The following is a 25,097-nucleotide window of genomic DNA, read 5'->3' on the forward strand; positions in this document are numbered from 1 at the left end:
TGACATTATTGAATATAGAGTTAGGAATAAATACTAGTAGCCCTGTTGCTGGTGAATTCATCTAAATGGTTCTCTGGTTTCTGGCTGGAGAAATTGGAAGAAGTTCATGCCATTAACTTAAAACATGCAGCGAAAGGAAGACAATTGAGATGAGAGGGGCCGATAATATGTTTAGATTATATTATTATTTGTATGCATGTATGTTTGTAGTACCATGGATGAAACCCAGGGCCTTAGAACATGCTAGGCAACTGCTCGACCACTAAGTTATAGCTACAGTCCATATTATAATATTTTAAGCTTAAGGTACGAGGGAGAAGTTTTTAATGCACAATGGACAATTAGGTCTTTATCTCCAGAGGCCAAGCTAGGATAGACAGACTCATTCTGGAGGCATTGACCTAAAAGAGTTAATTCAAACTACAGGATCACCCAGGAAAACACACAACAAGGAGAAAGTGTGCTGAGCAGTGGTCCCTGTGTATAGAAATGGCAGGGAACTGGCAACATTGCGGATCAGAAAAAATGTTAAGAAAAGTTTAGGGAGGGGAGACTTCTTCATGTAGTGAGTGATATTGGGTGCCAGAGACCTGGGAATGATCTTGTAAGTATGGGGTGGGGGGATATCACTGGCTTTTCCTGGAGATCTTTAGGGTCTTCATTCCTAGTGGAAGAAGAGGGAACCAGCACTAGCCAGTCAGGCAGGAGGAGGGCTGGATTCCGAGGGTAGGCTTCCAATAGGGTGACAGGAAAGCTGGAGGCTGGGTCACAGCCAGAGCCCACCAGGGAATAATGAGAGCCAAGGCTGGTGAGATCAAGTCCAGCTGGCTTGTGGAGAAGCCTGGCATGGCAGAAAGCCTTACAGTCCTGGAAGATGTACCAGGAGTATGGCTGGCCAAGAACACGTGGAGCTGAAACCAGCGCTATGGATGGCCCTGGGCACCGGAAGCTGGCACAGAGACCCCCCTAGGAGGACTTACAAGAGAGAACCTTTCATTCTCTAGAAAAGCTAAGCTGTGGTTTTTCTCACCCCCAGCACAGCAGGAAAGGTAGAGGGATGGGTCAGCACTGTCACACAGCCCGGAAGGCCTTTGGAGGACACTCCAGGAACCTGGCCACTCACTACAGGGGGCAATGCCTTTGCCCTCTCAGGCTAGGCCGGTGTCACCATCAAGGGGAATCTCCAAAGACAGAAGGAGTCTGTCAGCACTAGCCAGACAAGTTTCTTTTTTAAAAATTAGTATATATTTGCAGTCCATGCAGTTTATAATCATCTTTGGGGAGTGGGTATGTGTACATAATACAGCTTGTTTTTAAAATTCTCTTTGCCCTGCCTCCCTCCTTCCTTCTCCAAATCCCCTTTCCCCATTTTCTCTCTTGTTGATATTTTAATCTTAGCCTATGTTTATGACATTCATTGAAATTATTAGGTTCCCTATATGGCATATTTTTATTCTACGTGTTTTCCCTTCTCCTCCCTTCTCCCCTCGCTCTCAGTCTCTGGACCCCTTCCCAGTTGCAAGAGATTCTTCCCTTGTTTCCTTCTACCCATCCTTCATTGTGATCTTTGTCCCTTGCCTTATTCAAATGAGAGATGCTATATAGTAAGTATTGAAGTTTGTGTCAGTTTCCTGCCCAAGAATTGGGTCCAGTGAGACTACACCCCAGGTACTTCTCTGAAGAAACTCACAGGCGTCCCGATGAGGAATTGACCCACACTGTGGAACCTGGCATCCTAGCAGGCCTCGTCTAGTCACTGCCAGCACACCTGCCCCCTGGATGGCTCTGAACCCCGGTGTGGGCAGCTGCCAAAGCAAGGTTGGAGGTGGGACCACCTGGGGCCATGCATGGGCAGTTAGGTTTCTCCTGTGGCTCACTCAGCCACCAGAGTAAGCTCTTCACTGAGACCAAGCCTTGTGTGCCACCTGTAGCCTCCAGAGCCTGCTTTGGAAGGAGACACATCCCGTCAACTTTAAGCTCCAAGCTCAGCTGAGGGACATGGGGCTACTAGTGGACCTAAAGGTGATTAGGACCCATCTCTGTGTTGCTCCTAGGGCATTGTAATGCATTGTGAGATCACAGTAGCCTTGTGTCATCCACAGCTTGAGCCATGGTTTGGGCTTCTGTACCATCCTAGTTGAGACCAGCCATGTTCAGGCTTTGACCCCACCCACTGTTGTCCTGAAATCATTTGTCTCCAGACATTAGCCAGTCACACAAGTTCAGTTTCTGACTTTGTATTGTTTGGGCTTTTTTTCTATTTTTTATAAAAGTATTTCAAGTTTTATTTTTTCATTAGTACATGTTTGTGGTACATAAAGATCCTGTACATGTATGTAATAAATCTTAATTCTGTTTTCATCTTCTTCCTTTTCTTCCTCCATCTCTTGATCCCCTTCCATTTTGCAAAGATCTATTTCCCTAATACATTTCTTTTATATTTCCCTTTATATGTTAGGCTTCTCATATAAGAGAAAATATTTGGTAGTTAAGCTTGTACATCTGATTTATTCCACTTAACATTGTGGTCTCAAAGTGCATCCATTTTTCTATAAATAATTCAAGTTTATCTCCTTCTTTATGGAAGAGTAGTACTACATTATGCACAAATAACACACTTTCTTTATCCCTCATATGTTGATGGACATATAGGCCACTTCCAAGATTTAGCTACTATGAATTGTGCTGCTATAAATATTGGTTTTCGTGTTTGTATCTAGATATCTCCCCAAAGCCTCATGCATTCACGGGTGGGGCTTTTTGGAGCTGGCTGGATCTAGGGCATGTGATATTGGGAATAAGGGTGTATAGAACTAAATTAGTCCACTGATTAGAATTTGCATTGCTCTGGGTGTGGCTGAATGGATTTACTAAAGACAGAAGCCACACCCTGGATGTGGATAGCACCACCCAAAAAAGTTTGTAACCTGAATGGTATACAAGGGAAAGGTAGGCTTGCTGCTGCTGTTGCTGCTATTGCTCACTGCCTTCTGCTTGCCATATCATGGACTGTTTCTCCTCTGTGATACCCTTCTGACATGCTGCCCTTCTTTGGAGCCAGCAAACTATGGACTGAAACCTCTACAAACTATGAGCTGAAATAAACATTTCCTCCTTTTAACTTGTTGGTATCTGATAGTGTGTCTCAGCAATGCAAATAGTAACTAAGCCACCATGTATTGATGTAATGTGTCTTTAACTCTTTCAGGAATATACGTAGAAGGGGAATAACCCGATGACATGAAATATCTTTTTTTTTTTTTTTCTAGTACTGGGGATTGAACTTGGGTCCTTGTGCTTGCAAAGTAGGCACTAGAACTACTGAGCTAAATCCCTGGCCCCTCGAATGAAATTTCTACTTTAGCTTTTTTTTAGAAATCTCCATACTGATTTCCATAATGGTTGTATTACATTTTTTGTCCCGGGGATCGAACTCAGATCCTTGTGCTTACAAGGCAGGTGGTGGAACCACTGAGCTAAATCCCCAGCAATGGTTGTATTACTTTATATTTCCACCAACAATGTAAGAGGGTTTGTTTTCCCTCACAGCCTCTATAGCATTTGTTATTTGTTGATGATACCCATTCTTTCTGGAGTAAGATAGAATCTAAGTGTTTTAATTTTCATTTCTCTAATGAAATGTTGAACAATTTTTTCAGGCATGTATTAGCCATGTATATTTCTGAAACTTGTCTATTCATTTCAGCTGCCCATTTTTTTATTGAGTTTTTATTGGGAGAGCTAATTTTTTTTTCAGTTCACTTACACCATTTTTCCCCATTCTGTGGGTTATCTCTTCCTTCTCTTGGTTGTTCCTTTTGCTGTGAGGAAACTTTTATCTGATGTGCTCCCATTTGTTGATTCTTGAAGTTATTTATTGTTCATTTGGGGTTCTGTTCAGAAAGCCCTTGCCTACATCTATGTCTTCAAGAGTTTTACCTATTCTACCTTTCACTGAGTTAAGTATTTCTGATTTAACATTTAGATCCATTTTGATTCTAGTTTAGTACATAGTGAGTGATACATGTCTAGATTCAATCTTCTGCATGTAGATATCCAGTTTTCCCAGCACCATTTGTTAAAGAGATTATCTTCCCTTGTATGTTTCCAGTGTATGCTTTTGGTCCCTTTTTCAAAGATCAAATAGCTGAATATATCTTCTATTCTGTTCCATTGATCCTCATGCATGCTTTGGGCCACTACCATGCTATTTAATCACTGTAACTTTGCAACGTAACTTCAGGCAAATGAACTGCCAATTTCTTCTTTATGAAATTTCCGTGTGAATTCATCATACCTGTCCTTCACCAAGAACTATTTCTCCCAAAGAAATTAAGGGTCTATATCTGTTGCTTTTTCCGAACCACCAAACCTTAGCAGACAGCCAGAGAGAAAGGGTTCATGAGACACCTAGGAGACTCGGATTTATTCTTGCCAATCAAGGTACCAGCAAACACACTCTACTTAGGTCCAAGAGCCTAGGAAGGTTATTTAAGTGAACTCATTGTTTTTTCTCCCACTATGTTCCTGACAGTGCTTATACCATGAGGACCCTTACGTGAGTTTCTTTAGGATAATAAAGCTTTAATTTCATGATGTCCTAAATTTAGCAGTATCTACAATGTGAGTCCAGTTATTCAACAGTGCCTCCAGGCCTTCTAGGCCCCATCCTGTAATGGCCAGGGAATGAAACACATCCTCAGAGAGAATCCAGACCCCTGTGTACACACCTAAGTGCCCACATCCTCAGAATCATCCCAGAACACGTTGAGCTCTCTCACACAAGTGAATCAAGGAGATAGCTACTTCTCTTGGGCTACAGGATCTGAGGTGCATCCCCTTTGGGCCCAGCCCATTAACTAGAGTCTGTGCCCAGGAACAAGTAAGGTAGCCACATCTCTGGTTCCTTGCTGCCTCTTGGCTGGACCTGCCATTGTCATCTGGCCAGGATCACTGTAATCATACACAGGAGCTCATTTTGCATATGTTACTATGCTAAACATTTCATAGAAACAATCTGAACTAATTTTCACATTCCTTTGATGAAAGTACTACCATTATCCACATTTTATAGGTCAGAAAACTGGCATTCAGAGAGGTTAACTGATTATCCAAGTGGCAGAATTAAGATGTAAACTCAGAAGTGTTTGGGTCAAAGTGCCTGTACCACTTTTCTTTTCTGATCACAGTTGCACATTTCTTCTTTAGACCCCCAGGATAGGTGAAATGGCATATTTGGGTTATATTTAGCAGTTTTTCAGGCCCTTCAGCATTCATTTGCATTCCTACCCTTATTTCCCCCCTTACATATAGTGTTCTCCTGGCTCCAAGCTAGATTAATTCCCCGAGGGTCACCCCACCAGCTGGATGGAGGCCCAGCATATCAGACCAAATCCTGCTTATAGAAACCTATATCCAGATTCTCGGTAATTTTGAGGCCATCCTATAAGCTCATCATAGAACAAATATTTATTACATGTAGAAGTAACCATCCCTTCTGTTTCACTGAGCCATATAACATCATGCCTCTCCACACCAGGGCTTTTAAAAAATAATATACACGTTTTCATGCAACTCATTCCAACTTGTAGCCATTGCTGCTAAAGTACTAGAAAGCTGTGACAGTCACTCCCATGTTTGGGTATCTAATGTTATTCATGTTTTACTATTCAATCGTTTTAAGAGTTGAAAAAGGGGGACATTTGTATGCTTACATTACAGCCTTAGAAGAGTGCTGTCCAAAAGCTTTTAGTTTTGAATATTTCTTTCCATTTTCTTATCTTTTGTGTGTGTGTGTGTGTGTGCAGTAATGAAACTAGAGAGAAAAATAAAAGCTCCTGAGTTGGGTCCTCAGATTCTCAGTGTGCAGAGAGTCTACATTCAGACCAGAATAGAGAAACGGATCAACCTAACTGTTGGTAGCAGAGCCTACTTGCTTCCCAACACCTCTGTGATCATTAAATGCCCAGTGCGAAGATTCCAGAGATCTCTGATCCGGTGGGAGAAGGACGGTCAATGCCTGCAGAACTCCAAACGACTCAGCATCACTAAGTCAGGCTTGCTGAAAATCCACAGCCTGGAAGCCCCCGACATTGGCGTGTATAGGTGCATTGCAGGCTCCGCACACGACACTGTTGTCCTCAAGCTCATCGGGACTGACAACCGGCTCATCGCACACCCAGCCCTCAGACAGCACGGGAAGGAGCAGCCTGGGACGGACCACCCCGAGGACAATAGTTTGGGAGCTTCTTGGCAGAAAGTGCGGCAGATGTGGAGTAATAAAAATGAGCTTTACCTGCCTGATGGTCAAATTAATAACCAGCCTTTCTTCAAAGCTCTGTTTGGCCACTGCAGCAACCCTGCAGGCAACACCAACTCCTGGGAGTTTAAGAATAAACAGTTTGAAGCGGCTGTCAAACAGGGAGCGTACAGCATGGACACCGTCCAGTTTGAGGAGCTGATAAGAAACATGAGTCAGCTCATGGAGACTGGGGAGGTGAGCGAGGATTTCGCCTCGCAGGTGATTTATCAGCTGGTGGCTGAGTTGGTAAAGGTGCAGCCGACAACACCCCCACAGTGGAGGGGCGTCCAGGAGGAGCGGCCACCCTCCGCTCAACTCAGAGGCCAAACAGGGAGTACACCCCAAAGTGGAAGTGTGAAAAGTGTGGGCAAGCTGACATTTAAGCCCAAAGGACCCATTCTTGTGAGGCAAAGCCAGCCCCCTTCAGTTTCATTCAATAAAACAATAACTGTGAGGATTGGAAACACAGTGTACATTACAAAAAGGACAGAGGTCATCAATATCATCTGTGACCTTGTTAGCCCCAGCAGGGTCACATATACATGGACCAAGGATGGCGTACTGTTGCAACCTTCAGTAAAGTAAGTAAAATGAGAATACAGTGTTCATTTTTGCAGTTCCTCGTTAAAGGCTGTTGAAGTTTTCTTGAAAATATTTTAGAGTGTCTTTTCCTAAGAATATGTTTCCTACTAAAATAAACATTTAAAATGTTAGGATGTTCTTTTCACTTATGCCTTGCAATTTCTTAAACTATCATGTTATCCTAATTACTAGCATATTGATATGAAACAGTATTGGGAGAATGAATGTAAGCATGTATAGAGTCTCCCTTTGTGTAAAAATAAATATAAAGCCATTTAAAAAGTTAAGCATATGAATAATAATTCTGCATTATGTTAGAACTGCAAGTCACAGTTCACAGAGCTTGAGGTAGGTGTCGAGGACGTGTGACATCTCACTTGAGCTCCTGTGCACTGTAGGAGGTTGGTGGGGCATCAGTTCAGTTTTCTGATGAAGTCACTGAGCAACAGAATCCCAGACCATCAAGGACCAGGAGCCATAGCTCCTGAATACCACCAGCCATGTTCCACCATCCAATAGAAGCCTTGGTAGAAAGATTGGATATCTGAAGTGATGTTCTACCATTACATGGTGGTTTGTGTCATACAATCCAGAAATAAGATGATAAGAATCATAGTTTTTTGAGGTGCTCTAAGCCAACAATTCAAGTCCGAGTAAGTGTGGATTTTTTTTCATAGCTTGTCTGCCATTCCCTCTCTCAAATAAAAATCCTAGTCCATGAAGAAGGTACCCAGTGAACCAGCAATGCAAATAGTCACCCCTTGTGCTTCCATATGTAGGACATGTGCCCTGCATGTGCCTCCTGTGCTGTCAGACAGAAGAGTAAACACCCTTGTTCTGAAGGATTGATCTTCAGTAAAATTCACAAGCCTCACTACTTCATTAAGTGGAGCTGGCCTTTTGCTTTTGTGGTGAGTGTGTGGTGGCCTAGAATGTGGTGATTTCCGACACTGGTGACACTGCCTGTGCCTGTGACTGGGTGCTGGTGGCTCTGCCACTGCATCTCCATCATCGCTGCAAAGGCACATCACAGCTTGCTATGATTATGGAAGGAGTTTTTATCTCACTGACTATGGGGTCCCTGGACACCCTTTAACGCCTGCTTACTGGCTCAAAAGTTCTGTAATATAAATAGGAAGGAAGGAAGCTGAGAAAGCTAACACATCCCTTGGCCTCTGGTTGTGATGTTGCAGCACATGGCCAGTTTAAATAAATATGTGTTGAGTTGACCATGGATAGTTAGACTTGATAGAAAGGAATTAACCTAAGTGTCTGAGGCCGAGACTCCTAGAGCTACTTTAAAGAAGAGTTTTTACCTTTACTAAGATGTGCTTCTGTATTCTTCAGGAGGAACCACTTAAAATAGAAGCAAATCCATATGTCTAAAAGTTTTCATTTTTAATTTTTGAGAGAATAAAACTCTTTTCATTTCCATTTTTCTCTAAAAGTCACTTAATTTGTTCAATTTGTGTTTAATTCCCTTTACATAGTGAGATTGTCACCTTTGGATATATGTTTCTGATGCTCACAAATCTTTTCAATTGAAGTAATTGGAAAATGGGAGTCAGTTCCTCAGAGCCTCTCCACGGAGAGCAGAGTGTGCAGATACTGAGTGGGTGCTTTGGATGCTAACTAGTAAGAAGTCCCATTTCAGAAAGTAAAGAGTATAGATGATCAGTTAGGGGTGGTGGTGTCTACAGAAAGACCTGCTTTGTTATTGCTTTGACTTAAAAGTAAGATCATGCAGCCATGGCCAAGGTCAGGTACATAAGAAGGGTCACTTGCTGGTTCTCTACCCCAAGGATTGGTCCACTCTTAGTGGCTGGGTGGCCAGTTTGGCATGTGAGGCTCATGCATGCCCATCAACTTCAAGTTTCATTGACTTCTTGTGGGCTGTTAAGTTGAAGCCTACAAAACAAAGAGATTATTCAAGAATTGCTAAATCACACATGCATATGTACAAAAACTTTAAGAAAATATATTAGTGTGTTTATTTGTCATATATGTATGTATAGCTACTTGTTATACTTTTGTTGTTAGCTATTCTTCCTCGACAGGTATTTGACAGTGAAAATCTAGCCCCATGGATAGCTAGTCTTCTGTAGACCTTATACTGTGAAGAATTCTAGCTGCCTTGACTTCTGCCCACTTTTGTATATTTCTGTTTGAGTCACAGGGCAGGGGTTCCTGACATCCTTCTTGGAAATTACTCTGAGCCATTCCTCCATTTTATTCTAATACTCATACATTTAGTCATCAATAGGTTTGGGGAATTGCTATAGAAAACCCATTGTGCTAAGCACTGAGAAGTCATAGCTGTGAATAAGATTAGCCCTACCCTTCAAAAGATCACAATCTAGTGGGAAGAAATAGATATTTCATCAAATAAATACATGAACCAGGGAAGATGGAATCCAAAGGGGGTAGAGGATAACTGTACAAATATTGAGGAAAAGTTTGTAGAGGAAATTACATTTGATCCAGAACACAGTGGGGGTAGATTGGAGTTTTCCAAAAAAGGAGGAGAAGGCAATTTCAAATAAAGTGAACAGCATGTACAGAAGCTTAGGGTGATGAGAGATTGTGGAAACATTATGGCTGAAGCATAACTCAATTCATGAAAAAACACAGTATTTAGAGGTCAGAGTAATCCATATTTCTAAAATCTATAAAGTAGGATGAGGAAATAAAGAACATATGGACAGACCCCTGATTCAGATTTAGAAATGGGCTAAAATTATAAAGAAAAAGATAAAATTCAAAAAAAAAAGAAAAAATAATCTTTCTCATTTCTCTGAATAAATTACCTTATTAGGATTCACTTAATCAACCCTGAACCCTGACTTTCAGAATGGCATTTACATTTTGTTTTGTTTTGTTTTTTGTTTGAGTCAGGGTCTTGCTATGTATTTCAGACTGGCCTTGAACTCACTATGTAGCCTAGGCTGGCCTGAAACTCCCAGTGATCTTCGTGCCTCAGCCTCTCTAGTGCTGGTATTACAGGCATGGGGGTGCCAGCACATCCAGCTCATACTGGTCTTTAGGGATGTCAGTAATCAGGAAACTCCAGAAACTCAGGCAGTTTATCCCTGAGTCTTAACAGCATGGTACAAATCCAGTATAAACCCTCAACCTTAGCACTGTCCCCTCACCCAACTCTTTACACAGTAGTAGTGACACAAGAACCCATTGCATAGGGGCCTTAACTAAAGCCCACTCGATTCTAGTATGGAAATCCACATCTGCAGTGTGTTAGGATTTGGCCAGAAAATGAGAGTTTTATATTCAGCAAACTCAGAGATTAGCTAGTTTATCATTTTAAAAAGTGTAGCAGAATAAGCAGTGAGTCTATCCAGAAAACACTGTTCTCCCCTAATACAATGTGGGAAGCCCGGCTATCCAAGCACTATTCAATTCTAACAGTGCCAGGAATTGAGGGCAAGAGGAAAGACTCTCCTATCCCTCTGATCTATATAGTTTTCTGGATCTAGGAAGGATCCCTGTGAGATCATATTTTGAGTTCCCCACCAGCCTATAATTTTATAGTCTTCTTTTTTTTTGCAGCTTGCTATGGCCCTAAAGCAGTTAGATGTGTTACTTGAATGCATCCTCTGTAACTGTTCTACAGGATAAGCTTGGATGGAACTGGAAGAATACAGATAAGGAACCCTACAAGGAAAGAACAAGGAATATATGAATGTTCTGTAGCTAATCATCTGGGTTCAGATGAGGAAAGTTCTTCTGTGCTGTATGCAGGTAATGCCAGTGGTTGAACCTTAGAATCTCTGTTTTGTTTTTGGTACCAGGGATTGAACTCAGGTCCTTGCACTTGTGAGGCAGGAGTCAGAACCACTGAGCTACATCCCAAGCCTGAGAATCTCTATTTTGAACATCAAACTTATCCTTGATTTTCATTATAAAACCCAAAATATCCTTTCTATATATGGTTGTTGCAGTGCACTTTTGTTGAATGCATCTAACTATCCATCCATCCAGCAACTGTGTCCATCCATCTATCCAACCGTCCATCCACCCATCATCCCTCTACTCACTCATCTATCCATCTATCCCTCCATTTATCCATCTGTCAAACAATTCAACTATCCAGGGCTGGGGATTTAGCTCAGTGGTGCCACCACCTGCCTCACAAGCATAAGGTCCCAAGTTCAATCCCCCATACCAAAAAACAAACAATTCATCCACCATCTATCTATTCATCCACCCAACAATCCAATTATCCAACCATCCGTCTCTTCCTCCCTCCTTCCACCCATCCATTCATCCCTCCACCTATCTGTTCATCTGTCCATCCAGCCAGCCATCTTTCTGTTCATCCATATATCCATGTAACCACTGCACAATCCAGCTATGAAGTCCCCATGGTGCACCACAAGGGACGAGCTCTCTCTACCTCAGATTCCTTGGAGTTCAACACAGTGTACCAAATGCAGCACTGCTTGCCAAATAGTAAAGCCTGAACCTAATAGTTTTCTCCTCCCTTTGAATTAAGAGGCACCTGTCATCTTGTCTATTGAAAGAAATGTCACCAAACCAGAGCACAACCATCTGTCTGTCATGGTGGGGGGCGCTGTGGAGGCAGCTGTTGGAGCAAATGTGACAATCCGGTGTCCTATAAAAGGTAAGTGAAGTAATTTCCAGTGGGAGCGTGTGTGTGACCAGCCAGTTACCAAGGGATTACTCTGGCATGTTAGTTTCCAGACCTCTTCATATAAGCTTAGAAAAGTGAGCACAGTTTGAGCACAGTGACAGTGGATCTCACTGACTCTCAAGGCTGAGTTTGTGAAACCAGTATACACAATACAGTACAAATTCACTTGTCGCCAATATGACTGACTCCAAGACCAGAACACACTGTCCCTTGCACAGATCTACAGCAGAGGACAGCTTTTCCACAGATGCTTTCTTGGCAAATGTAGAATCAGAGAGGAGACTGGTTAGGAACTGGTGATGTATGTGTTTTCCAGCTAGACAAAGGCAATGCTCAGCAAAGCCAGGTCTGGGCAGGATTGTTAGAGACCTCTGCTTGTTTCTCTCCTTTGTGGCCACTACTGGCTGTGCCTTGGTGGCTCTTTCTGCTGCATATACAACTGCAGACAAATCTTTCTGACAGACATACTCTTTCTCCAAAAGAAACAACACTTTCAGGTTAACTTTCCTCAACCAGGACCCCTCTGACTCTTTAAACTACAGTCTTACCCTGGACCAGTGCATCTCCAAACTGCAGATTAACATATGTGCTACACATGTGTAAATTTTACAGGAACAGGAAGAGATGGGAGTGAGAAGCTTGTGTGAATAGCTTTGTGTCAATTCCTTAAAGAGACTTAGGGCCTCAAAATTGAGATATACTCTTTTAAAGCAACTTTGTATATGCTCTTGATTTACTGGAATTGACTTAACTCTGAACAGCTTTATTTCCCTAATTTCCAAGTTCCAATGAGAGTCCTATAGCTGCAGCCACCTCAGATGACTTTTGTTTGGGCTGTGGCCCAAAGCCCCAGGGTGATGGAGGTGGTGCAGAGAAGGTGCCTGTCCCTCAGGAACCTGAGGTCCTGCCCTCAACCCCCACCCTGTAACCATTACTCTACCTCATCCTGTTTTCAGAAGTGCACCTTTGGTGACCTCAGCAGAAGGAACTTGCTGACTCCCAAAATGTTACTTCTCATTGCCCCATTAGTGTTTGGCCTCTGCGGACTTTGAATAATCTCGCCAACCTCCACTGACTCTACCCACACATATGTGAGGTTTTTGGCAAACACACCTACTCTTAGAGAGTGAGGTGGTCTTCTCTGGCCACAGTGAGAAGAGCAAAGGTAAGCTTTGCTGATGCCAGGCCACAGAAGCCTAAAGTTTTTGCAACTATTCACCTTCAGATGATTCTAAAAACTAAATCTGACTTCTAATAAAAGAAACCTCAAGTTTTCACACTAGATGTCTTACTTCCCTAATCCTTTAAATCAGACTTCTAGGTAGGTGAGCCATTGACGAGATGGTGGTGTGTTACTCACTATCCTAAGTCAGAGACTAGATTGGGTGGGAACTTCTGTGTTAAAGGCTCCAAGAAAGGCCATTAAACTCATCTCAGGTTTACTTTCTGCTCCAGGCCCAAAGGGAAGTGTTTCTCACACCTCTACCCCGTGCCCTGTGTAGACCCCACGAGCTCACCAATTCTTTCCTTTTCAAAATAAACCTGTCTGTAAAGTACCACAGTAATCTTGAGTTATGTCCACTTTAAACAAACTCATAGTGAACTTTGTGTTTTCTTATGGGCAGAAGCCACAGCCAACTTAGTTTTTTATGGGGATTCATCTTTTTTGAGACAAATGGTGAAGCTATTGGGGATCAGAATAGTCCAGTTTCATGCACAGTTCTGTCACTAGCAAGTATGTAAACAGTGGTGAGTCATGTCTCTATTTCCCTCATCTGAAACAGAAACTATACTCTAGTGGTGAAAGAAAGGTCTTTACCATCATCCAATCTAGTCTTTCATTTTTTAGATGAGTACATGATGGCATAGTTTACAAAATCAAACACTGCTGAACAAATTATATTTTCATATTGCATACTGGGCTTTCTGTAAGTCAGTGGCAATACAATTAAAATAATTTTTTCAGGTGCTCTTAAAATATTTTCCACTAGTTACAATAAACTCATTTGTATAGGTTCCATAGCAGATATTCTGAGCTTCTAGACAAATTCATAATTCTTTGTTACAGCCAAATGATACAGTCATCCATTATCATTGTGTATAATCACTCTTGGGCATAGTTCTAATTCTGTTAAATAATAGAACCTGAAAACATTTGTGCATTTGTAAAGTTAAAAGTTCTAAGGTGCAAGAGTTATGTGTCTTCCTGGTTAAAAGAAAGTTTCTTTCTAAAGTTTGGGCAGGGAGAAGGGAGAATGGTGACTACAGCCTCTCTTTGATGTTCTGATAAGAAAGATCCTCTGAGGAAAATAACCAGTAAACACTTATAGCTGCGTGCTTGTCTCATGTTAGCACATGATAAGACCATTCCTCACCCTATAATTTTATGTTCTGTGAGTCTTCTGTCATTTGTTTATTGTATTCCTTAAGCTCATGAGAGATAGGTCTCATGCAAAACCCTATTCCAAAGGGTTTTGTTGTGGATCACATTCCTCTTTAGTCTCTAAGAAGCTCTCTTAGGCCACAGCTAGGAACTGACATGGGCTAGGAAGATAGTGATTCCCAAGTGGAGGGCTCTGTCAAAGCCATCAATGGCCTGGCACCAAAAACAGAAAAATCTCTCACACACAGAGTGTGCAGACAAGTGCTGCTCAGAACAAAATCAGTCAGAAGGTTGAAGATGTTTTGAAATTAAAACTAAGCTAAATAATAAAAACGTCTTCTGAGGGTACTTATAAAACAGGATATACTTCTGTTTCGAGAAGGAATTTCCGTAACTGTAGATGGCATCAGGCAGCCAGTCCCTGGAGGACGTACAGAGTGCATATTGACAGCAGACACAGTGCAAATAAGTAAAAGTTTAAGACATTGCCAACCCAAACCCTGTCACATGTATGAAAGGATTTTCCCCCAAGAATGCAAAGTTTTTTTTTAACAGTTAAAAATATCTGATTTAAATAGATACCATAGGTTGAGTCCTCTGAAAGTAGATTCTGAGATGGAGTTTGGTCTTCAAAATAAATGGATGGAAGAAGCTGAGTGGGGTGAACAAAGGGCAAAGGAGACTGTGGTCCTCAAAGCCTTGCCAAGCCCAGGGGAGCTTTGGCCCCTCAGCGTTGTCCCACTGAAGCCCGTTGTGATGCGTAATGGCTGGGCCTTCAAATCTCTGCCTCCATCAGTCACTGGTAGGCTTTCTGGGAGGGTATACTCTTGGGTGAACTGAGGCCCACTGAGAAAGGACTAAAAGGGAGGCTTCCAGAAGCTAGAGAGGAAGCTTCTTTGAAGGAGGTTTTGGGGAGATCATCTCCCTTTGTATTACCATGATGGAGATAAAAATACATGGTCATGAGCCAGGTGTGGGAGTACATGCCTGTAACTCCAGCGCACTGTGAGTTGAGGCAGGAAGATTGAAAATTTGAGCTCAGCCTGGGCAATTTAGCAGAACCCTGTGTCAAAATTTAAAAATTGTAAGGGTTGATGGTAGTGCTGGGAGTATAGCTCAGTGTGGAGGTCCTGGATTTAATCCCCAGTATTGGAAAAAAAAATTGTGGTTGTGATAATAGATGTCAGAAAGGCATTTGATAAACTTAAACATAAAATGATATTAAAACCTTTTAGCAAACCAGTAACAGAAGGGAACAACCTTACTTTGACTTTAAGTAAGTACTATTATAAATATTATGCTAACTTTAATGGTGAAACCTTAAAACATTCCATTAAAATCAGAAGAAAAAAGGACAAGATACCCTTGTCACTGCATCTGTTCAACACAGCTTTAAAATACTAGCCAATGCAATAAGACTGTTTTTCAAAGAAAATGGAAGTATAATAATTGGAAAAATTTATTCTCATTTGTAGATAGTATAATTGCATTGAAAGTCCAATAATACATCTCATTATGAAATATTTGGAAAGCATAGTAATTATGAGGCAAAACACACCCAGTAACCCTTCACAAAGATACAACTGTTATTTCTATTTTGTGATATTCTTATAATCATTTTTCTACATTTAAGACATGAAATTTTTGCATTTAAAAAAATCATAAATATCTTTTGATGGATGTCACTGTATCCAAGCCAGGCACTTGGGATCCAGGCAGTAAGTTAGGCAGGGAAAGCCTTTCATGTCTGTGAGAAGGGGATCCATTTTGGAAGAAACATATAAAACTTAAAAGGATTTCCATGATCATGATGTGGAATATACCTAAGAACTTTGTTGATGTCTAGCTGAATTATTAGCTTTTTAAAAAAACTAGGTTTAATAATGTCCCTTTTATGAAAAGGATCCTGAGAAAATACTGATGGTGCAGAAGGACTGTGTGATTAAATTCCTAAACATAGTCTCATCGCTGACAATTATTTTTACCCATTAACTACTAGTTTGTATTATACAGTGTGGAATTTAGTCATATTGATTCTCAATTGTTGTTAAGTCATAAATCCCTTTGATTGACAGAGGGTGGGTTCTCTTACTTTTTTTATTTTTTAATTTATTTATTTTTCTCATTGAGTTTATTGGTACATTTTAGGTATACAGCATAGTTACATTCATCACTGGGATTTTGTACCTTTACATGACAGGTCTTGGTTCTCATTTTTTCCCCTTATCCCTGCCCTCCCTTCACCCACTCCTCCCTTCCCTATTTACAAATACTTTATTTCCATTTTTCATTTTCTCATGGTTTTTTCTTCCTCTCCCTTATTACCTTTCCCCTAACCTTTCCCACTTCCCCTACACCTTTTGCCCTTTCTTCCTATTTCACATTCTCAATTATATCATTAGGATCTTATGTACCATTATAATTTGTACACCAGAGAAACTATTCAGTATTTAAACATGTGTGACTTATTTATTTCACTTTGATGTATATCCTCAATATGAATCCATTTTCCTATGTATATCTCTAATTTCTCATTCTTTGTGGCTGAGTAGTATTCTATTTTATACAAAAACCACATCTTCTTTATCCAGTCTCCAACTAATGGGCAAATGGCTGTTTCCAAGTTTTAGCTATTACAAACTGTGCCACTATAAACATAGGTGGGCATCTATCACTGTGATTTGATTCTTTTAATTCTTTTGGAAAGATACCCAACAGAAGGATGGCTGGGTCAAATGGAACCTCTAATCCCAGTTCTTTGAGGTATCTCCATATTGATTTCCATAGTGGTTGCACCAGTCTGCATTCCCACCAACAATAAAGAAGGATTTCTTTCTCCCCACAACCCCTCCAACATTTTTTATTGTTTGATTTCTTGATAGCAGCCATTCTTTGTGGTGTGAGGTGGAATCTCAGTGTTGTTTTCATCTGCATCTCTCGAATGACCAGTGATGTGGGACATTTTTTCATATATTTACTTGCTGCTTTTACTTCTTTGTCTTAGAAATGTCTTTTCATTTCAGATGCCCATTTTTGAATTGGGTCTTTATATTTGGGGGGGTGATTGTTTTGAGTTCTTTATATATTCTAGATAATAGTCCTTTGTCTGAGGAGCAGCTGGTAAAAATTTTTTCTCCACATTGTGGGTTGTCTCTTAGTTCTGTTGATGGTTTCTTTTGCAGTGCAGAAACTTTTTAATAAGATGAGAACCCAGTTGTTGATTCTTTCTGCTGTTTCCCATGCTGCTGAGGATTTGTTCATAAAGTTCCTATGCCAATGTCTTTAAGAGTTCTGCCTAACTTATCTTCCAGCAAATTTAGTGACTTTTTAAAAGATCTTTAATCCACTTGGATTTTAGTTTAGTGTATGGCGAAAGATAAGGGTCTAGTTTTTATCTTTGGCAGGTTGAGATCCAGTTTTTACAACACCATTTATTAAAGAGGCTGTCTTTAATCTACTGAGGATGGTCAGCTCCTTTGTCAAAGATGATGTAGCTGAGTATATCTGGATTTATTTTTGTGTCTTCCAATCTGTTCCACTGATCCTCAGGTCTGTTTCTTTGTCAGTGCCATGCTGTTTTTATCACAGTGGCTTTGTAGTATAGTTTCAAATTGGGGATTTGCTGCCATGTCTCTGTTGCATAGGATAGTTTTTGCTATTCTAGATCTCTTATGGTTCCAAATGAATTTTTGGATTCTTTTTTCTAGTTCTGTGAAATATAGTGTTGGAATTTCAGTCGGCATTGCATTGAATCTGTATATCAGTTTTGGTAGTATGGCCATTTTCACTATGTTGGTTCTTCCTACCCAGGAGCACGGGATATCTTTCCATTTTCTTATATTCTCTTCGATCTCTTTTTTCAGAGTGCTGTAGTTTTCAGTGTAGAGGTCTTTTGCTTCTTTTGTATGATTGATTTCTAGATACTTCATATTTTTGGATGCTATTGTGAAAGGATTGTTTCCCTAATTTCTCTCTCAGTGAGTCTGTCATTTGTGTACAAGAAGGCTATTGATTTTTGAATATTGACTTTGTATCCAGCTACTATGCTGAAAGTGTTAATTAAGCCTAGAAGTCTTTTGGTGGAATTTTTTGGGTCTCAATGTAGAGAATCAGATCATCAGCAAATAATGACAGTTTTTGTAAGTAAATGCATTTACTTTCAAAATTTTATAGGCAATTTTCAGAAGAGTTAAAATCTGCAGATTATCAACTTGCTTCTGTTTTATAAACTGAAAAATTTGGTCCTTTTGGCCATATACTAAATTATTTTTCTTGATTTGTGGTTTTTAAAATATACTCTCTTCTTACTATGGTTATCACTTTTTTAAAGCATCTAAAATCCTCGAAATAGCTAAAATTGCAGGTGAGAAGATATATTTAAAATGTCTTTCCCTACTCCAGAAGCGCCCTTTTATTTTTCCTCTTTCTGTATATGATACAGAAATCTTTCCTCTCTCCTCCTCTCTTAACCCTCTACTCGATCAGTCAATCATAAATGGTTGAAAACTTCATCTGTCTTTCTACTTATCCAACAGGCATCCACCAGGTATCCAGTAAGCCAAATCTATTTTCTCAGTGTGCAGAGATATGTAAGATCTGATTTCCGCAACTATGTAGACAAGGAATTGTGACTTGATGTCATAAATGTAAACATAGTGTTTATAAAGTGTATTGACAAAAGAGAGTCTAGGTAGGACTTCCAGAGGGTTAGAGGTTTATGGAAGAGATAAATTGCAACTGGGACACTTGAAACAAAAAGAAAGGGTGCTTTTTGTTTTTGTTTTTGTTTTTTGAGACAGGGTCTCACTATGTAGTTGAGACTGACCTGGAACTCACTATGTAGCCCAAGCTGGTCTTGAACTCACGGCGATCCTTTTGCCTCAGCCTCCTGAGTGCTGGGATTACAGGCGTGCGCAAGAAAGGGTGTTTTAACCAAAGTAGTATCTTTAATCAAAGTAGAAAGCCAGAAGGGCCTGGCTTATTTACAAAACCATAAGCAGATCCATGTGGCTTGAAACAGAAGATGTGAGAGGGAGTGGGAAGAGGTGGGTTTTGAAGTATAAGTTGGGACCAGATTGCAAGGGCATTTTAATGGGATGACTTCATTTTGTTGGTAGTGAGGAAATAAGAAAAGTTTTGATTAGGGTAATCATGTGAGCCCAATTATGTTTTAGAAGGAGCATTCTTCCTTCAGTTAGAGGGAAAGGAATTTCAGAAAGCCATAAATTGAAATCAACCAAATTTGATGTGTTGGTCATTGATTGACTTGTTAGATCTAAAACCTGCCAGTCACTCAAGATATTGAATTAAGATCCTGTACCTTTGATTTGCTCAGGAGAGAGCAGACATATCTGATCTCTAGCAACAGATGTGTCATTAACTGAGGAAATGGGACACAGTGTCCACAGGATAGGGCTGGAGTGTTGACACATGGAGCCTGGGCTAGCACTAGGGGAGCTGTGTTGCATATACTGAGGAGTATGTGATAGGTGAAGAACCTACAGAAAAAAACATCAAAATTCATCCAAAACAACAACTTGAGCACCTATATGGCAGTTTGTACAGCCTGTGATTTTGATATTATCTTTGCTTTACTTAAGAAGAAATGGGCTCAGATACATGGAGGTATTTATCCTCACTTCCATGTTTGATCAGCATGTAAGCTAAGACTTAACCCCGCATCTGTGTGACTCCAAAGGAACCCAGCAAAAAAGAAGCTGCTTGACTCGAGACAGCAGAATGGAACCACAAAGGAGGTCCAACCAGAGAAAGTGTCGAGAAAGAGGTCTGAACAGAAATTGCAAGCCCTGCAGCTTGGGGCCAGGGTATCAGAAGCTCAGCGTGGGGTAACAAGCTAGGTCCCAACCTCAGCTGAAGAACTGTGCCGTGGTGTGAGATCAGGATGCCAGCAGAGTACACTGAGAGGTGCCAGTCAGTGCCAGCCCAGGTTCTACTCATGTGCTTATCAGGCTCCTGGTGATAGAGGCCATCCCTAGATATGTGTGCCACCATCACTGGCAAACTACATTGCCTGTCTACCCTCTTACACAACCGTGGGTACACTTGCCCCCAAACTCTCTGTACTCATATTTGGATTATCGATTTAGCCTATGCATATTTAAAAGTCTCATTTCTAAAGCAGTTGTTTATTCATTGAAGATCCATTGAGGTTCTATCCTAAATGCTCCTTGAGAGATAATTTTCTTCTCATCTTTTATCAATCTCACCTTCCTTTTGTCTCTGTACAATCAAGAACTAGAAAGAAAATCTAGAATAAGGTAGCTGAGTATGCAAAATGAAAACCAGAAGGGGTTATTCAGACACCTGTCAAATTTCAGACTCAATGCAGGAAATCTTGTTGGCATTCACTCAGTCTCAGTGTGTCTTGCAGCATTCAAGTCACGGCTTTGTGGTCCAGTCCCAAGGCTGCTTTCCTTCCCTGACATCTACACCCCATCCCCGTCTTCATCCCCACCATACATTTCTCAGACCTGAAGTTGACAGATACCCAGCCTTGTGTTAACATTCCCTTACATGGTGGCAGTGGACATCTCCATAAGGCCCTGTGTCATTCATCGTGGTGTGTTCACCCATTAAAGTGTAGTTACCCCTGAGATAACCATACCCCTCGTTATGCCAGTGGTGAAGCCAGTGCTTTCCAAGCTATAGAGTCTGTGCAGCCAGGGACCCCAGTCTTCCCTTCGACCCTACAGATTCCTTCTTCTTCAACATATTGTTCAACTACAAGACCTCTGTGGTTTGCTCTGGACTTCCTTATACCAAAACAAACATGCACCTGCACGCACATGTGCATGCACTCACGCATACACACTTTTTTAGAAACAGTTGCATTTGCTACTAATAATGAATGGAATACTGAAGTAAGTCTGTGACCTTAGCAGATTCCTGCTGCCGAAATAACATATAAACTCTCCATCATGATATTTGATTTCAGATTTCAAGCAGCTTTTAACCCCCAAGAACTTTTATTACAGTATTTCTAATATTAAGGCTCATTTAGCTCCCCCTGCACTTTGATGTTAATAAAATGGTTCTGAGTTGGTCCTGTTGAACCTGCTGAGTGGTGTGAGGTGTGGTCCAGCAGGCAGAAGCTGGCTTTTCCTCCTTGATCTTGGACTGAGGGTCTTCCAAGGGACCCTCAAAAACCCAGGCTTCTGAAAAAAAGGGGGGGCTTCCATTGCACGAGTCTAAGAAGTGCCTCCTGGCTGGCCTGTGTTCTCTTGGCTCCTCGGTTGGTTCAGGCAGGACCAAGAGTGTGAGGCTGGAGCTTCCCTGATCTGCATGATAGCTCATCCGTAGTTGGGAAGCTTCTCTTATCAGCAAAGGGTTTCACATACTTGGAGCTGTGTGTGTACTGTAGGAAAGGCCTTTGCCTGCTGTCTGCCCTTCAGGACTCCTCTTTTGAGTGCTGGAAGCTGGTCAGGGGGCGTCAGGCAGCTGTGGAGGATGGAGCTGTGACTGTTGTGTGCACAGGGTACCATGTTAGCCTCCAAAGCCCCATCCATTCACCCAGGATGCTCTGCCCTAACTGTCATCTTTACAGTAAGAGAGGGGCTCACAGGACCCACTGAGGCTGAGGACCAGTGAGAAGGAAGTTGTGTTGGAGTTCCAGCCCTTAGTTCAGAGGCCCCGAGTTCAGGCCTCTGAGTGTAGTCCCACGGAGGCATTCAGGACTTTGTTGGCAGAGGTGGAGAGGATCACAGGACCTGCAGGGAGTTTTGGCATCTCCTAGAACATCTCAACTTAGTGCCCCTCTGCTTTTGCCTTTTGTTCATTTGTTCCCTCTAGTTACTTGTTTTATAATTCAACACCCCTTCGTTCATTTTGATATATATAATACACTAAGGTCATTTGATTATTAGGGATAAGGTCAGTTCAGGCCTGGACACCAAAACATCCCCTACCCTGAGAGATTCTGATTTAATTCATGTGCAGTATGGCCTGAGAATCAGGGTTATTTTAAAGAAGATTCTAATGTGCAAGGAAATCTTCCATGTGGTAAAAGGACTATGGTTAATCCACATGGAAAGAATAGAACATTGGGGACACCATGGAGTGCAGGTGGCTGGTGGGTGCCTGCTGTCAGCAGTGACAATAATCAGAAAGGCTTTATGCTTTTCTTCTCCAAGAAGTCACTACTGTAGGGTTAGGAGAAGAAACTACGTGAGCTGGTGGCTCAGGAGAACTACAGAGCCAAGGCCTCAGGGATCTGAGCCAGGGAGCCAGCACAGCCTGGAACTATCATCTAGGCGGAGGCCGTGGTGCCTATCTGAAGATCACTGTGTATGAGATCACTGTCTCCAAAGTAGCGTGAGGGTTACTGTGGCTTTTAAGGAGAACCAGGATCCTGATTTCGGCTGATGATTCCGTAAATTGCTGCCTATCAGCGGGTACCTCAGGAGTGCCCACAGCTCTCCCCTCGGGGTTGGTATGTAGTGTCCTCCCCAAACTCTGCTGGATTCAGTGGTTCCCACATGGGTAAAGCCTATATCACTCCATCTGATATGCACCGGCTCTTGACTGCATTTGATTCTTCAAGGAGTTGGAGGCCTTGGGCTTTGGGATAATATGTGCAATAATTCCAAAGGGCACTTCCTGGCCTACAGATGAGACTCCAGAAGACAGTACCCAGCCGTGAGCCCTACAGTCTTATGGAGGTGTGACAGAACTGGCTGGTCCCCAGCGAGGCAGAAGCCCAGGGGACCTGAAAGTCCAGGGCAGAGGCACCTGGAAGAGAACTTGATGACAGCCTCCTTCACATCAGAAGAAACTTGCCTTCCTTGCAAGCACAAGGGCCTGAGTTCGATCCCCAGTACCAAAAAAACAAAATAAAACAAAACAAAACAACCACATCAGAAGAAACATCTTGAGAGACCTTCGGGGAGGAATTCTAATTATGGAGCTGGAGAATGGATATTCTGACCTAGATGATTTCTATATTCTCAAATCAAATTGCTTGGAGAACTGATTAAACCAATCTGTTAATCTGATTTTACTAGAAAAGAGAAAGTACTTCAACAATCATTTTGTATTTCTCTCGATTTCTGTAAATGGGGAAAGCCACAGCCTTATATCTGGAGACAATTCTGGATATGGCATTGTTGATGAATAATCCTTCATATCTAAAAAGTGTAGCTAATATATTGTCAAAATTTTAAAACAACGGGGTATGCTGTTGATTCAAAATAGGAACTTTCCTTATGAATGTTATGAATAAGGAATGAACATTCCTTATTTCTCTTCTGGGCAGATTGGCCTGGCAGTTGAGAAGATACATTCTTTACTCTAGTAGCTTTAAGATATTTTCCCCAACACTCAAACCATGAACTCCTCTGTTTGTTTGTTTCATTTATGAGTGAGAACTCCCGTCCTGGCTTGCCTGAATTCTTCCATTTGCCTCGTGTCTTATAACTTGGCAACTTCATTTCTTTGTGATTCTCTGGAGGTAACTAATGGTAGCTTAAAACTTCATTTATCACATGTGGGGGAGGAAATGCAGAATATTGTGTGAGTGATGATAAGCTGGAGGAAGCAAGTGAGCGAAAACATACAGGAATAATAGATATTTATATAAAGATCCAGCATTTTGGAGAAGTCTGAAGCCGCCAAGGATTTTATAGTGTGGAATATTTCATGGTCCTTTCAAGGATGAAGGAAATTTGTTTTTAAACACGGACTATTTTAAAGACACCCCAGAGGTGCAGACTTTTGCAACACATGTTTCACAGCCCCTCCAGATCTGAACTTTTTCCACAACATTTCCCTTCCAAAAACGATTTCAGCATTGTGGAAACAGAATGTGGAATATTTCAGAGCTGTAAGTCTTGTGGGAAATAGCCCTTCTTTGAGGTTACATAAATAAGTTAAAACTATTTCTGACATTTTATAGCTGTTTCAAGAGAGCAAACATTTGTAGTTTTGAAAAACCACAAAGAGCAGTAGTATGAAGAATCCTGCCTGAGTTTCCTCTCCCTCTTTGGTTCTTTGAAAAGGTTTACACATGGAGCCACACTTCTCTGTGTTGAATCTCAGGATCAACTTCTTGCATGAGCCCTGGGGATTTTTTATTTTTCTTTTACAATTTTTATTAGTACACATTTGCATTGTATAATGATTAAATTCTTCATGGGTAGTTGCCACATGAACATGACATATTTTAATTCATTTTACATTCTGTCCTCTACCCCTCCCTCCATCTCTTCTCATTTTGCATCTAAAACTTTGCCCTGTTTTGCTTTATTCTCTGAAATTCCCAGAATAAGTGGATTATAATTAATTGTGCAAACTCAATATCATAGCCTTGCAATCACTGTTCATTCAAGAGTGATTGACTCTGACCCTTGTCAGCTGCAGACTGTGGACATTGCCTAGAATTCTAGAGCTGATTTCTGATGGTTCCCCAGGGTTTTCTTAGGCCTAGGCTCTTTTCATCTGGCTCTTGCAGTGAGCTCTCCAGTCTCCCTTTGCCTTCCATCAACCAGGATGCAGAACGTGGCTCCTTGACTAGTTTCCACTTATTTCAAGGAACCCATTAATACCAAGCATTTGGCATATTTATTAAACAAGGTAAGAAGTTGGTTTGTGAATCACAGCAAAGGTGCCCATAACAAAGGAGCTCATCACCTGGCTCTCCCTGTTCCCTTTACCTCCTTCCCTCCTACCCTCTAGCCTCTTGAGTTGCAGTAGCAACTCCAAATCTTCCTTTTCCTGATATGCTGTTCTTGCATACAAAGGCACGTGTCCAAACCTTCCAAGATGTTCTGAAGGAAAAGGTTTCACCCTCTTTAGTAAACAGCTGGTGTTATATGATGCACAATACCTTCCCTGACCTTCATCTGTTCCAATCAATTAACTTCAACATGTCTCCTATGAATGTGGTACTGCTGGGGCTCCGGAGGCTATTTTGGCTGATCTTGTTGAGGTCTTTGGGCTAAGTCAGGTCCCCTTAGATGGTGTCTTACTCAATGATTGGAAAAGGAGGCAGGTTTCTGGCAAGAGTCTCCTCCCTGTTAATCTCCCAAAAGTCTAGCAGTGGGAGCTGGTGTTCACGTTCCTACAGAGCTTGATCCCAGCACCTACAGCAGTGCAGACATGCAGTGGCCACAAAATCCTTGCTGGATAAATGAAATTTCCATTACTTA

General features: G+C 41.4%; 1 protein-coding gene across 1 annotated transcript in view; it reads left to right on the top strand.

The window, feature by feature from the left end:
• Adamtsl3 (ADAMTS like 3) overlaps positions 1-25,097 on the top strand; it is a 353,079-nt gene that overhangs the window by 296,876 nt on the left and 31,106 nt on the right. Inside the window, exons 20-22 of the mRNA XM_010621186.3 lie at positions 5,808-6,882; positions 10,512-10,639; positions 11,394-11,522. Of these exons, the coding sequence (XP_010619488.1) occupies positions 5,808-6,882; positions 10,512-10,639; positions 11,394-11,522 (1,332 nt within the window). The remainder of the gene's footprint in view (positions 1-5,807; positions 6,883-10,511; positions 10,640-11,393; positions 11,523-25,097) is intronic.

Source organism: Fukomys damarensis, unplaced genomic scaffold (assembly GCF_012274545.1).
Source record: "Fukomys damarensis isolate Sample0158 unplaced genomic scaffold, DMR_v1.0_HiC HiC_scaffold_7, whole genome shotgun sequence".
Taxonomy (NCBI): Eukaryota; Metazoa; Chordata; class Mammalia; order Rodentia; family Bathyergidae; genus Fukomys; species Fukomys damarensis.